This window comes from Homarus americanus, unplaced genomic scaffold (genome assembly GCF_018991925.1).
Source record: "Homarus americanus isolate GMGI-L3 unplaced genomic scaffold, GMGI_Hamer_2.0 scaffold24694, whole genome shotgun sequence".
Taxonomy (NCBI): Eukaryota; Metazoa; Arthropoda; class Malacostraca; order Decapoda; family Nephropidae; genus Homarus; species Homarus americanus.
In genome coordinates this window covers 8,426,308-8,443,359 of record NW_024732780.1, presented here as the reverse complement: position 1 = coordinate 8,443,359, position 17,052 = coordinate 8,426,308, and the positions used below count along the sequence as shown (strand labels likewise).

Sequence of the window (17,052 nt, the reverse complement as noted above, 5' to 3'; positions counted from 1 at the left end):
ACAGGTATTATATGGTGTCAGTATTATAGCAGTTTTGTGACTTATGGTATGAGAGTCGGTCAACAAAAGGTAAAAGTGTTTGTAGTGGATGAGAGACGGGGATAATATTTAACATTGTAGTGTTCCTGTGTTTTAGTGTTCCTGTGTTGTAGTGTTCCTGTGTTGTAGTGTTCCTGTGTTTTAGTGTTCCTGTGTTGTAGTGTTCCTGTAATGCCTATAAAAGAACTTACTACTCATAAGATACACTCACAGTACCCGACAGCAACACATCAACAATAGTTAAGAAAATGATAAAAAGTGAAGATCATTGTCATTTATATATTTATTTATTAAAAATTTTCTTGAAGTGTTATAAGTTACTTGTGTACCTCTCTTAGGCCCTGTGTACCGTGTACCTTACGTGGGGTACAGCAACAATCTCTCCGCTTTTGTCACTGGCGCCTATATCTAACATGAGGGTACGATTCATTGGTGTGGAGGATCCGCCATCACTCACCTCCAGCAGGATCTCGGTCACACTGAAAATAACACAGTAAATAAACAAATGGGGAGACTTTACCTTAAAAATCGGGTTTAAGTAATATAAAAAAGTATTGATCTTGTTATAAGTAGAGAGTTTTGGTAAACTTAAATACTTAAAAGTGAAAGAGTAAGATAAAGTGAGACAGAGAGAGAGAGAGAGAAAAAAAATTAACAGTTATATTGAAGGAAATAAACTTCAGGTTTTTAATAAATACTTACGTCTGAGTCATTATCTTTGACCTCTGGGTGTCGGAGAAAAGGTCAGAGTAGAGTGTGAGGTCACCTGAGGCCACCAGGTTGACCTCCAGCCCGTGGTGAACCCGAAAGTAGTCAAGGAACTGCTTCATCGTGACCTCCCCCTCCACCTCGAAGCTATCCCACGTCGTCCACTTTACCTCGTTATACTGAGGGAGACAAAATATACTAAAGGAGGTATACTGAGGGAGACAAAGTATACTGAAGGAGGTATACTGAGGGAGACAAAGTATACTGAAGGTGTACTGAGGGAGGAGGGTATACTTATAAGCAAATAAGATCGTGTTTAGCTTAGCGGGATGAAATTGGTGATAGATCGATGGATGGATGGATGGATGGTAGGTGGATTATGAGAAAGAGGGTTTGATAGATAAATAGATATGTAAACTGGTCGATAGATGAATAGATAACATGTATATAAAAGGTAGGTGTTAATTGTTCACTCACAGGTAACCGTCTCACCTGGTACACGGGCGGAGGATCTGGCACAGAGAGGATGAGGAGGGGGAGAGCCAGATTGAAGGACATGTTCTTGTAGGATTCGATGTCGGTGTGTCCCTGAGCTACCTTTATTAATTCCAATGACACCAGACCGGCTACCAGTGCCGTGGAGGTGGCGATGGCCGGAATTATTCTCCCGGCGATCCCTTTACTCTTGTGGCGGTCTGCAGGTTCGATGTCGTAGTTGAGAGCTCGTAGGTTAGACGTCGCCACGATGAAGTCGATGTGATGGTTCTCGTCGTCGTCTTTGTCGAAGGTGAGAGGAGTGAGGGTGAGGTTGTGGAGGCCCTCCCTGGGGGTGATGGCGTCCTGGAGGTTGGTGAGGGACTTCTCTCGCATGTGTACACTTAAAATATTCGTCTCGGCGTCTTCATCGTCAGCCTCACTTCTGGCTTCAGGGACGTATGGTGGTACCTTGACCGTCGCCACCAGCTGAGCTACCTGCGAGCGGTCCTTACACTGAGGAATGCCGTACACCTGGGCGAGAAGGTTGGCCGCCGACACCACGTAGTCCAGATGGAGTGAGTTACTGACGTCGAAGTGGAGAGGGTGAGGACACCGCTTAGACCCTGACCAGAAGAGATCCCCGGTGTTGGTCCTGTAGCTGGACGGGAAGTATTCAAGCAACTGCACGATCTGGTTATGGAAGTTGGTCTCCCAGTGTCTCCTCGCCCAGGACACACAGTCTGAGAAGCTGTGCGGTGCGTCGTCGACCAGCTTGGACTTCAAGACAGCCAGAGTTGCTCTGTAATCTGGGTCGGGAAGGTTACTGGATCGTGCTATAAAATCTTCCTCCTGCAGGTACTGTCTCGCTGTCTCAGGTGACTGGCAGAACTCACCCTCAAACAGGTCTCTCGCCCACTGCAGTGTGTGCTCAATACAATTGGGGAAACTCCTGAGTGTACACAGAGGGACACCTTCTTCCCTGGAGCCCTGGCCGGCCCTGAAGCGGTCAGTAACGTGCGGCAGTACCACCTGAACACTTCCTCTCGTACCCAGGGTCCCTGACTCCAACATGGGTTTCCTGTAGTACCAACAACGGCGGTCCATATACCGACGAGCCTCTACATTATCCAGAGCGTTGGTGACCACGTCCAGACTCTCATAAAAGTCAGCGTTGTAAACATGTTCAGATTCTGGACCAACGCGAACTTGATGCGCTGTGATGTTAACATCCGGATTCATTTTCTTGATGGCAGCAGCAGCCGTCACTGATTTAGATTTTTTGATGTCCCAAGACCTGAAGAGAAACTGTCGGTTCAGGTTACTTTTCTCAATGTGATCCATGTCCGTTAGTGTGATGCCTCCACCCTCGGCCGAGCCCACCCCTATCATGGCCAAGTTCTTCAGAAGTTCACACCCGATGGCTCCAGCGCCGACAACGAACACCTTGAAACTCCCGAGTCTATCCTGGAGTTGCCGACCCAACACAGCCACCTGGGCGTCGTAGCGGGAACCTCGGGGGGAGAAATCGCCCGGGCTGAGGTGAGACGCGTTCCCTGGCAGACACTCTACAGCGTCAAAGTACAACCACTGGTAAACCGGACTGAACTTTCCCGAGCAAGCCTTTATCACCTCCTGGGACGCGACGCTACCCATGACGGAGTTCATGGGCGCCACGTCTCCTGAGGACACCTTGGAGAACGTCCTCACGATATTCTCGTCTACGTCCTCTACCTTGGCTGGACTGACTCCGTTCACGACATGGAAAACTTTGAGGAACTTATCGGCATCTTGGTCATCCCAGGGCCGAGGGAGCGACCCTTCTACCCTGACGTACTCGTGCAGCGCCTGGAAAGCAATGTGTAACAACTCGGACCGTTCACACTTGAGCTCGTCCGTCACCACGAAGACTGGAGCAGCGAGAGACTCCTTTAAGGACTTGAAACTAACTGTCTTGGGCACCTTAGCCTGAGCCGCTACTCCTCCGCCCTCATACTCGGAGAAGGACCTCGTGTCGCCGATACTGAAGGTGGAGGGCCCGAGAACCTGGCCGTGGAGAGGAGGAGGAGGGGGGTTACTTCCTAGTTTTGTGTTGGATATTACTATTTAACTCTTATTATACAGTAGTTATGATCTTCCTTACACACACACACCTTGACCGTCGTAGGGGGGCAGCCATTGAGTTGTGTCATGCCCTTGAGACCAGAGAAGGTCACCAGGTCACCATCCCTCAAGCCAAGACGCCTCTTCACCAGGCAGGTCACCACACCACGAGCCTGTAGTGTCACCAAGGTCATGTGAGGTTAATAATTCTTTGAGGTTGTAGATTAATATTATTTGTAATAGATAGATAGAGACTATAAATATAAGATACTCAAAACCTCTCTCTCTCTCTCTCTCTCTCTCTCTCTCTCTCTCTCTCTCTCTCTCTCTCTCTCTCTCTCTCTCTCTCTCTCTCTCTCTCTCTCTCTCTCTCTCTCTCTCTCTCTCTCTCTCCTTACCTCCCTGGTGACGTCTACAACACCAAGAGACACGGGTTCTTTGCCATCTTCATCCACCACCGTAAAACAACTGCCGAAGTCACAGAAGAGCTGCCCGAAGACGCCCCTTGTAGAGGTACTGACGAAGGCCGCGCCCACCTCACGACACCACCCACACACTTTCAACTGTTCATCCAAATCATAGTCTATGGAGGAGAAAGTTCATTAGACAGACAGACAGACATTGAGATAGAGAGAGACAGATTGATATCGACAGAGAGAGAGGGAGATAGACAGAGGTAGAGAGGAAGACAGACAGAGAGAGAGACAGAAACAAAAACGAAAATAGATTCGAACATCCCACCCACCCCCTCCCTCACCCACCCCACCCCACCCACCCCCACCCACCCCTCCCTCGTCTTTACCTGTCAGCACCACCACGTTGAAACTCGCCAGGTATTCCTGACTCAGCGGGCTGACGGAGGCGCTGACGACAACAAGGTCATTGAGTTCAGCGAGACGTGACCTTGAGGCGAGAGCTCGGTTGGTGCCCAGGTCAGAGGGACACAGGTAGTACTGGGTCGAGAGGTCATGCTGGGTCACCGACTTCGTATCGTGTAAGGTCACGGATTTGACCCCGCCAAGGATGACATTCTTGGCGACCTGTTACAAGGGTTAGGTTAGGTTAGGTGGATTATCTATCTATCCATCTATCTATCTATCATCAACTACGTCACTGTCTTGTTTCATATAATAAATATTCCTCCCAAGTAATGACAGACAGATAGGTAGACAGGCAGACAGACAAACTGAAACGGACATAGTAAAAGACATACACACATACATACATACATACATACATACATACAGACAGACAGACCACTTGCCTCCACTCCTAGACCGCCCAGACCACAGACCAAAACATGTGAGTGGCCCATCCTGGTCATGGCCTGGTGACCTAAGACGTACAGCTGGCGGGAGTACAAGGCCTCATCTATCACCGTGACCTCTGACCTTTGTCCTGGTGACCCTGAACCGTCCGCCATATTGGAGGTGGGGGTCAGTCACCAAGAAGCACCAAAATAGGATAAACTGTACAATTGTCACTACACTTCACTTTCTCAGCTGTTTCTAGTTCACCATTTATGTTATTGGTTCACCAGGATGTAAATACCGTAGTTATCATAAGCAATATTTTAGTCACCAGGATATGGTCACTAAGATACGGTCATCCAGGATACGTTTACCAGGATAGTCACTAAGATTCGGTCACTAAGATACGGTCACCAAGATACGGTCACCAAGATACGGTCACCAAGATACGGTCACCAAGATACGGTCACCAAGTCACCCTGAAAGGAAAAGAGAAATAATTTTTAAACAGATATATGGATAAATAATCATAGATAGATAGATAACATAACATAGCATAAAATAACATAGGATAGCCATTAAGTCGGTTCGGGAAATACTCTTATATAATGTTAGATTAGAACCCTCTCTTGTTCCACTCACTATCCTTAACACAAAGAAAACAACATTGAGGTAAAAAGAGCTAGTTATGGCTGATATATTGAGGTTAACAATACTAACATTAAAAACTAGAGCACTAATTGGCCAGTGTTCAGGTACTGTATATTCAAGTGCTCGTACAGTAAGGTGCTGACAGTGTGTAACAGAACGCTGGTCGACCAACCCGCCTGCTAGTGAGCTGACGAGTGACGAAGAGGATAAAGTTAACAAAAGAATTATTCCTATAAACCTTTGAGAACTTCACTAACCTGCAGGAGTAAACAAGTAAGGCAGACAGCGGCAGGAGGCCATGAAGGAAATGTGTCGAGTCTCCCAAGTAAGTTATCTCTTGGTTGTTGATAAGATTACAGTACAAGATAAGTACAGGTAAAGATTATGCGGATCACCTGAAGATTATTCCCCTTTTATTTTATCTAACGGGACCTTTCACAGGAACGTCCATTAAACTTTATTAATTTCTAAGTCACGCGACAAAATAACGCCTGTGTGAGGTGAACACAGTCAGTGGAGGCCACTCGTCGCCTCACACGTCATAAGTCTGTTACATCTAATATATCATGTAATAATTTCATTTTAATTAATAGTTTTCACCATTCGGGAGCTTGCCTCTCACCACTGCTGCCGCGGATTCAATGATAAACTAAATACAAAATTTAATTTATTGATATAGCAAGACGTTTTCCTAAGTATGACTCATGTCCAAAAGTCTGAGCTCCAGTGTGTGTGTGTGTGTGTGTTAAGACTTGCATATCCTCTACTAATGAATAACATAAATATAAGAGTACCCTCGTATACGTAATGAAGACTTATAACAATAATATCAATACAGTTATTACTTGTGACTCTACTGTTGCTGGAGTAACGTGCGTAAATATTTAAAAGAAATTATATATCATAGTTCTTAGAAATATCTACAGACAGACAACTCTAAAATATCAATTATAAATACTATCATAACTCTTAATATTAGAAAAATAAGTTAATATATAGTGTAGTGTAGTGAGGTAGAGCAAGACGCAGGCGCCGGAGGATCAGCTGGGGGAGAAAACATTGCGTCGTGCACCACTGTCAAGGCCCAGGTGTTGGAGTGTTAGTTATTACTCGTTAATATGGGTGGGAGCACGTCCAAGTTGAAACGCTGGATGAGTAATGGGACTGAGGATCCAGAGCAGTGTGAGAGAGCTGTTAAAAAATTGGCTTCACCCTTTGTCTATACTCGAAGAGGGTAAGTAAGACGTTTGATCAAGTCTGTATCTAGAAATTTCGTGAACTAAACTAATGTTTTATGTAACGTGAAGTTGTCTAAGTGCCTCGTTCAGTGATTAATGGTGAACACTGAACCACAATACACTAGTTTCACCAAATAGTTTATTTTTGTAAGTTATTTTACGTTGTGTATCTCAAGTTAAGGTCTTCCTGAAGCTGGGCTCCTCCCTCAGTGTAGCACCAAGAGTAACAGTCTAGATAACTGACTCGTGAGAAGGAGCAACTTTCCGGGAAAATCCTAAAGAAAAACTATTCTTATTTAATATCAATAAAAGGTTGAAGGAATTGCAACTCTTACTTTTATTTTTATTTATAATTTTTGTCACTCAGTCCATCCAGCAGACTCTATGTTTATGACTAAACTATTTACTCTCTTACAACAGGTGATGGTAACACTAACCAACCAAGCACTTCTCAGCGAACTTTCCCTACAAAATATTAATAAATTAATACCCTAACTTAACCTACCTAACCTAACCATAAATAATGCCCTTCCATCTTAGGGAAGCAGGTTAGGTTAGGTTAGGTTTGGGTGATTAATCGTTAAAAAAAATTTAATGCTCACATAAACAGCGGCCGTACGTAGGCGCTGCGTTGAAATACTTTTGTGCTCAGGATGAATAAAAGTGTAAAGCAAAAATATGAAAGTTGCAACACCTCTGATCTTTTACTGAAATATGAGAGGTAAGATACAAGTTTAAATGTATAGAATATTTACATAAAGTTGCTCTTTCTCACAACATAACCAAGTATTAACACCGAGATTAATCATACAGGCAGATCACATCATGTCTCGCAGTGGCTAACAAACTGCGCTCGTACCATTGTCTCATTTCAGGTTAGGTTAGGCTTCTCAAGAATCATTCACTTCTTGGCCATTGCAAGAGACGTGACCAGAGAGAAAGATACTACTGTATTGGAGTAATTTTCTTCCCTCGTTTCATACAGTTTGGAATGTGTTTAGACCTGTTCTCAGTATTTTGATCCAGTGTTCTCAAAGCAACCCTCTGGCTAGATGGTTGAATAGTTGAAGAATTATGTTACCTTGGCAACACTGGTCAAAATCTTCTTCTCAACACATTGTATTGTGTGTCTGGATAATAGATCCTGACATAAGACAAGTGGACAGTGTGGCAGGCTCTACCAGGGGAGTCTACTGTGCTGGTGTGGGTCTCACTGTTTCTCTCCACTGTTAAATGGGATTTTATATTTATTTCTTTAATATCTTTTTTTTCTCGAGAACATTTTACTCATTATTCTTTTTCATTAAGATTAAGAATTTTTTTCTTACAAATTTCTTCCAGATGAAAGGTTCTGATCTTATTATCGAAAATCATCCAAAACAAGTTTGTTAGCCTCAGTAGTCTGCTTGGTGCCTAACTAATTTAATTTCTTCTTTTAGATCAATGTACTTTGATGAGGATGGAGATGTGGCACATGAATTTTATGAAGAAGTTCCACCTCTGAAACGTGGTGTGAAGGCAACGATGAAAAGAATACTGATAAACTTGACACCCCAGGTAAGTTAGGATTCTACCTGCCCCTATTTCTTTTTGTTTTTATTTTAGATGTTAAAGACAGTATTAACTAATTTTTATAGCCTACATGTTCCCAGCAAATATCCTATCGCCATGTTGTTACTGCACCAAATGCTCCTTGCTAAACCTGATGTTCTAGGATATCTCGACACACTAGTAAATGTCTCAGTGACCTCTGTGATTCCTTCCAAGTATATGCAGCAGTAATTTATTTTTTCAAATGAGATGAGATTGTGCTATAACCACTGAAGAAATACCAGAAAGGCATTGGTAGGCAGATACTAGTCCCAAGTGACTGTCAATTTTGGTGAACCAGAATTTAACCTCCCTGAACAGCAGCTGTACAGTAAGCAGTGAACTTTTAAGAAAAGTCATTTTACATGACAAATTGACAAACTTGTGCCATTTTTCATACACCTGATGTATGACATCAGTGTGCCAAGTATGGCAGTAGTGTTACAAGGATGAGCCTGAGCTCTTCATTCTTGCTTCATACAATTGTTAAGGTCTGAAATCAAGTGAGATGTGTGTGAGAAAGTTATGTGAGCAGTAACAAGTGCAGGAAACTTGGTTGTGTGAGGTACAGAAGCCAAATTCTCTGCACCACAGTTTTCCTCCTCCTCCTCTCTCAGTTGTAAATTTGATTAAAGAATTAGTAACAAATACCATAACCAGTCCCTCCTGTGGCCTCATATTATTGTTGAGTAATTTGGGTTTATATTCTAGATTATACAGCTGCTCATGTGTTCAGTTTGTCCTTCATGAGAGATATATGATGTGTGAGTTTTGTTTATTAGTCTACATCCTCACAGACATGGCAGAGAGCAGGGATAAGTCTCTAACATTATTGATGATGTCCAAGAACCTTATGTATGATGCATGTGCAGAAGTAAACAATGTGCTGGAAATACTGTCACATACATCCTATGGCCAGTCTTCTTCAGGAGGACTACACTTACTGGTGTATCAGTCAAGGTTATCTGTCAAGACTATCTTTAGACCACATCCTTCCATCTCGGTATTTCCTTGATGTGAGGAAATTACCGTAAAATGTTGATAATGATTATGAGGAACTGACATTTCCTTGCAGTTAGTCTCTCTTGACCACTTTCACTAAACTACCAAACTGTACAGTAAATGTTAGGTCACATCATGTCTTTCTGAAGGAGTAGTGACCAGTGATGGACTGGGTAATGTGGGAGTTTCACTGTCTGGTAGAGTTCTTGTACAGTACAGTCCATCTCTTTTTAACTTGGTAATGCTGTGTAGAGCCAGCCATGTTTGTGTAAGTAATTGAAAAGTGTATAAATATTGTCCGCTACACCATCGTCATCATTTTACGGCCATTTTCCACTCCTTCCTGGGTTAGCCAAGATTGCCTGGTGGCAGCTATTGAGAAGATATTGATTTTGGTAAAAAACAGACTACTCCAGGTTCATGGTTGGAAAGAATTTATTGGTAATACAGTAACCTTAATGCATCACATGAATAATTCATGGTAGCCCCAGGGTCATTTTTGGCTGAACATATGAGGCAAAGGAGAACCAGCTCAAACTGTCCCCATTGGTGTGAGTTACAGGAACAGCTGGTATATTCTGCTAAACTAGTTAATGAAGGATCATACCAGTAATTAAAGGAAATTAATTCCATGGATCCAGGCGAGGGGAATCATTGGCCTTAAAAGAGGCTGGTGCTCATTAGGGGCTGGGGGGTGTCCATGTGGGAAACATGTCTCGGATGCCATAAACTGTACATGAGCCAGGCAACAGGATGAACTCAGAACCCTGAAATATAATGACCGATGTATTACATAAGAAAAAGGATTATACTGTACTGAGATGTCCCTCCAACACAGTGGTAGAATCTCATGAATTACTTGCACACCCTTAGAAATACACTCCAGCCATATATCCATTTTTTTTTACATTGATAAATGTCTATAACCTTACTTAGTGGTGCTGAGGTGAACTAGATCATAAGACTCATTTCTGGGTTCATAGCTGTTGTTAAAAGTGAAAGTCCTCAGCCATCTTCCTTTTTTGGTACCTTCATGCCAGGATTAATTCTGTGTGTGTATTGATCTCAGTTACACAAGTCTGGGACCAAGGGAGTCAGCCCTTTAGACTTGCTGGTTTTGTGAAGCTGCTCAGCTCTGACTGATGTTATTCAGGATCAGTTAACCATTGTTTTCTTTAGTACTGAAGGTACTTGGTACCCAAGATGACCACATGGACAGATTACTGACCTCAGTTACTTTTTGTTGTTGTTTTAAGGATTGGTAGGAAAGATTCTAATAGGTTTCTCAACACTGATTAATGAAGTTTTCCAAAGTATCCAGGGATGAAAACCATTTATTATTTCTTAATTTGCAGGGTGAAGTACGGCTACCATTCCCTTGTCTTCATGTAGATTTCCCAATCATCCTCTATCAAGACAGCTGAGATGAACAGGGGGAGACGAGCCCCTGAAATATTTTTTTGTGACAGATATAGTGTATCCAAGTCAAACAGATGCCATGAGTTAGTGCAGACTGTGAGATTCACTAAAGACAATACTTGTACCTACTCATTTAATGGACTATTGAGAGGAGATGCTCTCTTGTGAACATGATAGTTGACTACAGGGTGTGTTGTGTAATCCCTCCACTCTTCCTGGTTGCAGCCCAGATTGGGAGTGAGTAGAAGGGTGTTGCAGCTATGAATTGATGCCAGAAAGTTACCCACTCAGTGCCCCTTTCAATAATGGTTGTGATAATCTTACTGTAAACCACTATCATAGTATTTCTGTTCCTTCATCATAGTGTGTGAGTGACTCCATGATGTATCCTGCCCTGTGACCCAGATCAAATATATTTTCCCACAGACCGACTCTGTTCTCTGCTTGGTTTAACATCTATGGTGTTTTGATCATAGTTAAACTGCATTATTGGAATAATTGCCTTGATGTAAGTATGAGAAGGAGATTCAAACCGGAAGTGAAGTTTGGACAACAGTAGTAATGATACATTCTGTCAGAGAGTGTGACCCAAGTCATTAAAACATTGCTTCACACAATAAACCGAGTTTTTTGTCATCGGGAATATTTTTACCCAAAGATTGATTTGCTCAAGTGAGGGAATTGTTATTTAGTGTTTCAGTAGGAAACAACTGAAGGAGATTAAAACCCATGTGACCAGTTTTATTATGCTTTGTTTTTTACATTATTGTATGAGATGAACTTTGCCTTATAATTTTGATAATGGTGAAAAAAATTTTTTAATTAACACAATAGTTTGTGCCAAGTTTTGCTATTAGTGGAGAGACTGAGCAGGAACCAGAGAATGAGCCGCGATCATGAACCTAAGACAGCTGATGGACCTTCCTGTGTCATCTAGAGAGCTCGTGTGTCATTTAGTACAGTAATTATTTATAGATCATCTTTGTAGAGGCTATGATGCTCCCTTACTCTCTCCTCTCAGATATAAAGGCCATGTTATACTGTAAAGAAAAACCTTTTTTGTATGTCTGCTGTACTCTTTGGTGTCAAGATTTGTACTTGAGGCTTCTTTAGTGGTTATGATAGTATTGTATGTATGTATGTGTGTTACTTCAGTGAAAATTAAAGGTGTTGATCTAAGATGGAAAGGCATATATGGTAGCTTTTCTTATTACTATATCATCATAAAAGTCTTAATTACTATATAAATATATATACTGTATATATACAGCATATAAATATATTAAAGATGAAACTTGTAATTACCTGAGTGTGTAATGCTTATATTGTGTGCTATTAAAATAGTTTTTCAAGTCATTTATGTCTAATCACTTAGACAAAAAACTATTAACTTATATAATTAGTATTATGTATAAAAATACAGTGTATACAGTAAATTCTGTATTATTCTTGATTTAGTATTTGTAGAGCAATTATTTATGGTGTAGAAAAAGTTAGGACCATTATTTTTAACATTTGGGGATACAGTGTGGTATTCCTGGTTATCCGGGGTCAGTCAAATACCGTACAGTACCAGAGGTGCTGCCCTCACGACCTCAACACACTCCACTAACTCACTAAGTGGCCAGACACCACCACCCAGGGCTGAGTACATACACAGTCAACACTACCTCACCTCACACCCACCCAACACTCCTCAGCCCATATGGCTACATTTTACACTGTGTTTTATGATGTAATGTTTTGTGTGACTGATGCTACATCTGTTAATGCACATGGCACACCACCCACATATCTTGTTTCCCTCGGGCAGCTGGCAGCCCAACCTGCAGTAACTCCACTGACCCCTTCATTGTGACTGGGTTACCTCCCCTTACAGTGGTTTATCATGTGCATCTGTGATAGTGCAGTGTTTGTAATACCTGTATGTTGTTTATTATTTTATTATACAGTTTATGCTACATGAGGGCTGTAATATGGTACAGTATATAGTGGGTGAACTTGAACTGACTTTTCACTTCAGTACTTATGTATTCACACGGTTGTATTATTTTCTTCACACAAACCCCCAAGGGATGCAACCTCGCATTGAAATGGGAATCTTCTGTATTACTATTTTACTCTATTATAAATGTGTTTTAGTGAATGTTTCTCAGTAACTGGGCAGCTCGGTATCTCAACTATTTTCCCCATAAATTACAGTAGAAGTCGAAAAATCCGGACTGCTTGGGGATTGGGTCGGTCCGGATTTTCGGATTTTCCGGATTCTCAGGCAGTACTTTTAAAATTCAAATTTAAGGAGGAATAAAGAAGAGATGAACAGGTACATTTTATTAGTTTATTCTTTAGCAGATATAGCATGCTTCATTTATCAAAACGAGCAGTTTCATAGAAAAAGCTGTGAATTCTAGAATTTTATTCTTTGCCTTTTTTATATCATAAATTGTAGACTTTCCACTGTCGTATGTTTTCATTAGAACAGTATTGTTCACACCACGTTCTAGTTTCTTAATTATTTCAAGTTTGTCACTCAATTTCAACGTGTTCTTCTTTCTCTTCACACAACGAAGTTTATCTACTTTAGGAACCATTATTATGGGCTTGTACAGTGCTCTGTAAATGGAAACAGTAGGACTCAAAATTACATACATTGTCACAGTTTGATTGCTCGTTTTAAAGTGGCGACCGCATGGTCGCTTGTTGTTGCTGTGCAGCTGTGGCGCTCACACATGCGCACATACACACAAAAGCCAGCTAAATTAAACAAAACAAAAAGTTTGAGTTTTCGAAAAGTCCGGATTCTCAGGTGGTCCGGATTTCTGGCATCCGGATTTTTGGATTTTTTCTGTACATAGATCAATTATTTGTGGATTTAATTCTCTGTGGGTCTTCCAGGAATGAAAACTTGCAAGTAATTGGGAGTTTACCGCTGTATGTCCAGTACTTTGTGTTGGGGGAGGGGTAAACAACACACTTCTATTACTAGTGAGCTTTAAGTTGTCAATTCAAGAGAGAGAGAAAGATGAGGCTTTATCACAGTACAGTGCTAACACTAGCTGTGAGTTGACAGTTTGAGACTCTTTGGAAATAAAAGCTTGTTTTATGTATATACTGTATAAAGTGAAATGAGTGAAACTGGGTTCTAGTGAAATTGGGACTGTGTTGAGGATGTGTAATGATGTATGGTTGTTCAGTATTCAATATATTTATGGATGGGGTAATAAGAGGCGGCAGCTAGAGTGATGGGGAAAGGCACGTGTTAGTTGAATAAAAGGAATGGGGTGTAAATAGGAAATGTTTAAGGTACTGTTGCAGATAACACAACTCCGGTGGTTAATTTGGAAGAAACGTTGTAAATACGTATGAATGAGTTTGGAAGAATGTGCTGAAGGAGAAATTTGGTGCTGTAGTGAATGTGAATAAAAGATTAAAATAAATAGAGAAGGGAGATAGGGTGATATAAATGTTTGCTTGAATGGAGGAAGTGTCAGTACTGTGTATAGGACATTAAGTAGTAAATTGAATCACAAAGTAGCAAAAGAAAAGGAATTAATAGATTGACTGAGAAATGTATTGACAGACAGAACCATGTCAGAAGGAGGGAAAGACTTAGATGTTAGGGAGAAATGTTGAGCCAACATTATTATGCAGGGGAGAAGCATAGACTGTTAGATGCACGAGGTAGAAGCAAAGCAGTGATGAGAGTTATGATACGCTTTAGAGTACAGTACAGTAATGTGTTGGATGAATAGTTGCCAGAGAATAAGATGTAAGAAAAAAGGTGTCTCAGGTAGGATTGATATATTGAGAGAATAGGCTGTGAAATCTTGGTAAACAGAGTGCCTAAGTTAGATAGATGGGAGGAGGAAGAGGGATAAACAAAGGATATAGGAGTATATGGGATAAAGGATGAACTAGAAGACAATGTGAATGATATCCAGCAGTGTTTGTGTGAATGAGTTGAGGGTATAGAGTAATTGTTTGAAGGTCAGGTTGCTGTTGGGTTAAGACTGTGTTGATGGTGGAAACCAGATTTTGGAGTCTTGTTATTGTGGAAGGAAACTGTCATAGCAGAAGACATCAATGGCAGCAGTAAGAATTAGTGAATGGTAACAATGAGTAAAGAAATATATATGTGCCGATATGAGATGTTATTAATAATTTCTTAAAAAATAAAATTAGAACCCCACACATGATCAGCATAGTAACTAGTAAATCTATCTTTGAAAGCTGAGTACTCTTAAGAAAAATCCATCTTCACTGTTTCTGACTAAATCTTAAGTGTGACCCATTGCAAAATCTTTCCTTGTAAGATTTGCTTATAGACCTGAATAACCCATGCAAAATGTGTCGTGAGAGCCTCTGTATGTGTAACTTAATTGAGGCAGCCGGTGTTAAAGGTGTTTTAATGTTTGGATGAGATGGTGTACATTGTCCTAGATAATCGGTCTCCTTTATCTGTAAGTGTTAAAGAACATTCTCTTGATATTTATTTAATTTTTCCAGACAAACGAAAGAAAACAGAGATGATTATGAGATTTGCTTGTAAAGAATTCTGAGAAACTCTTAATAAATGTGTGCATTTCTTTATCTCTATTTCTGCTCTATCAGTTTCCAACCAGAGTAGAACAGTCCTGTATGAGACGGCCACCAACACAAAATATAACTTGCTATTGTGTACAAAACATCGTTGTGACATAGTATGAAGGAACAGATCTTATTGTACTGTTATCTTAGCTTGGCGGTGAGGGCTCTGAACTAAGTAAGGTTACGTTAGGTTCAATTTGGTGAATGATGTGCTTTACCATATTATACTGTCCTCCAGCTGATGGCCTCGTCTAAGTGGCTCTTATAACTGTACTGTACATGCACCTTGGCAGTTGGGGACTGAATTTATGGTCACTCAGCCCTCCTTGCTACATCTATCAGCCCCAAATGAGAGGGAATACCCAGTAAGTACACACACTAACACAGTTATGTCTGCCATGATTCCTGGACTAGATCACAATCATGGACCACACTTACTCTCCAACTGACTGAGAACACCACTGAGAGTAACCAATCACATGTTCTGCTCTGACTGGCTAAGTTAAGTGATAAGAAGTAAATATCTTGTCCATTTTATAATGCAACAGTGATTTAGGGTGGAATTACCTCAGTTGGTGATAATATCTCTTAATTTAAGACTCACGGTAAAGTATCTGTCAGCCCAAAATCTACCTTGTGAAATACTGTAATCTGTTTTACAAGCATTTAACATTAAATTTGAAATTTAACAATATAGAACAATTTTTTTTTATCTAACTTTCCACATGGCTGTGTGTGTGGTGCTCTGAGTGATGAGTCTACGTGTCTTCATCCGAGTCTGAGAAGAAAATTATATTACAATTGTGGGAGAATTATGACACATTGAAAGCTTATTTGTACATTGGGAATGTTAGAGAATATTGAAGTAAGTTGATGTACAGGTATTTACAGAGACTAATAATATAACCAAGTTGAATATTGCTATAGTTTTATTACATGATTTCCTTACACATGCATTCATCATACCAATATTATCCACTTTATGTAATTATCCATTTTACAAAAGTTTCTTGATCATAAGCTTTATTTGGTTGACGGATGCTTTACTGAATTAGGTCTTAATTTTATACAGTAATTGCATAAGGTTTGTTGCTGTTCTTCCGGCAACCCCTAATACCATGGTGACTTACCTTTTTGGTTTGGGCTAGTGACGTTAAATCTCACTAGTACAGTACTGTACCTCAGTTCCCTTACGTTATGGGTTTTTATGCAACTGATAACCAGGCATTGTTCCTGTGTTAGTTGGTCCTTATGTGAGCTGGCTTATGACCTCAGGAAATCCATAAGCCAGTTGCTTGTTGGATGACCAGGAGTACTTGTGTAGCAAATATACATGTTAACTAAATCTTTCACTTCCTGGGAGGTTTGGTTTGATTTTCAAGATTAAATCAATCATGATGACATTGGTAGGTCCAGACTGTTTTAGCCTCTGGGGAACATAGAGTTAGATTACTGTTTATAGAAAAGGCATTAATTGGGTTAAACTCATAAACCTGATGTCTCGGTTATACATAAATATATATTATTTAATGTGCTTGTAATGGTGCACTGGATTTTGCAATTAAAAGTTACATGTTTCACTGTGTAATTAGAAGTACCAGTAGTACAGTACTGTACAGTATATGGTAAAGCACTTCACTGGAAATGAGTACGTAGTGTTGTGCTTCATGCAAGTCAATATTTTCATGTTTCTTTGTGTTTAAGGATTCAGACAGGTGGCTTTGAACCGAGCTTGGTCCAGCAAAAAAACAGGTGAGGTGTGAATTAAGCCAACTGATTGGTAGGTACAGTATACAGTACATTACAGTACTGGGATTCTTATGGGAACGTTGGGGCTCCTTTTGATAGAATCTTTGGTGAGTATAGGAAAATGTTCTGAATATATTGGATATTTATAGAAGTGATGAATGTTAGTGAGGCCCGTTTGTTCCGCTCAGCCATATCTCACACTGAGAGCACCCGTCCCTTAGCAGGAATGCTGGAACAGTGAA

General features: G+C 40.8%; 2 protein-coding genes across 2 annotated transcripts; one reads left to right on the top strand and one right to left on the bottom strand.

Moving 5' to 3' along the window:
* Nucleotides 1-307: 307 nt before the first annotated feature.
* On the bottom strand, nucleotides 308-5,561 carry LOC121869056 (ubiquitin-like modifier-activating enzyme 1). Its single transcript, XM_042370164.1, has 8 exons — nucleotides 5,483-5,561; nucleotides 4,589-5,053; nucleotides 4,127-4,364; nucleotides 3,723-3,907; nucleotides 3,375-3,497; nucleotides 1,240-3,267; nucleotides 742-926; nucleotides 308-518 (listed from the first exon to the last, which is right to left on the bottom strand). The coding sequence occupies exons 2-8, from the start codon at nucleotides 4,745-4,747 to the stop codon at nucleotides 374-376; spliced, it is 3,063 nt and encodes a 1,020-aa protein (XP_042226098.1). The 5' UTR covers nucleotides 4,748-5,053; nucleotides 5,483-5,561; the 3' UTR covers nucleotides 308-373.
* Nucleotides 5,562-6,226: 665 nt separating this feature from the next.
* On the top strand, nucleotides 6,227-12,931 carry LOC121869054 (tumor suppressor candidate 2-like). The gene is made up of 3 exons (XM_042370160.1): nucleotides 6,227-6,459; nucleotides 7,903-8,020; nucleotides 10,411-12,931. Exons 1-3 carry the CDS (start codon nucleotides 6,344-6,346, stop codon nucleotides 10,477-10,479), a joined length of 303 nt encoding a protein of 100 aa, XP_042226094.1. The 5' UTR covers nucleotides 6,227-6,343; the 3' UTR covers nucleotides 10,480-12,931.
* The last annotated feature ends 4,121 nt before the right edge of the window (nucleotides 12,932-17,052 follow it).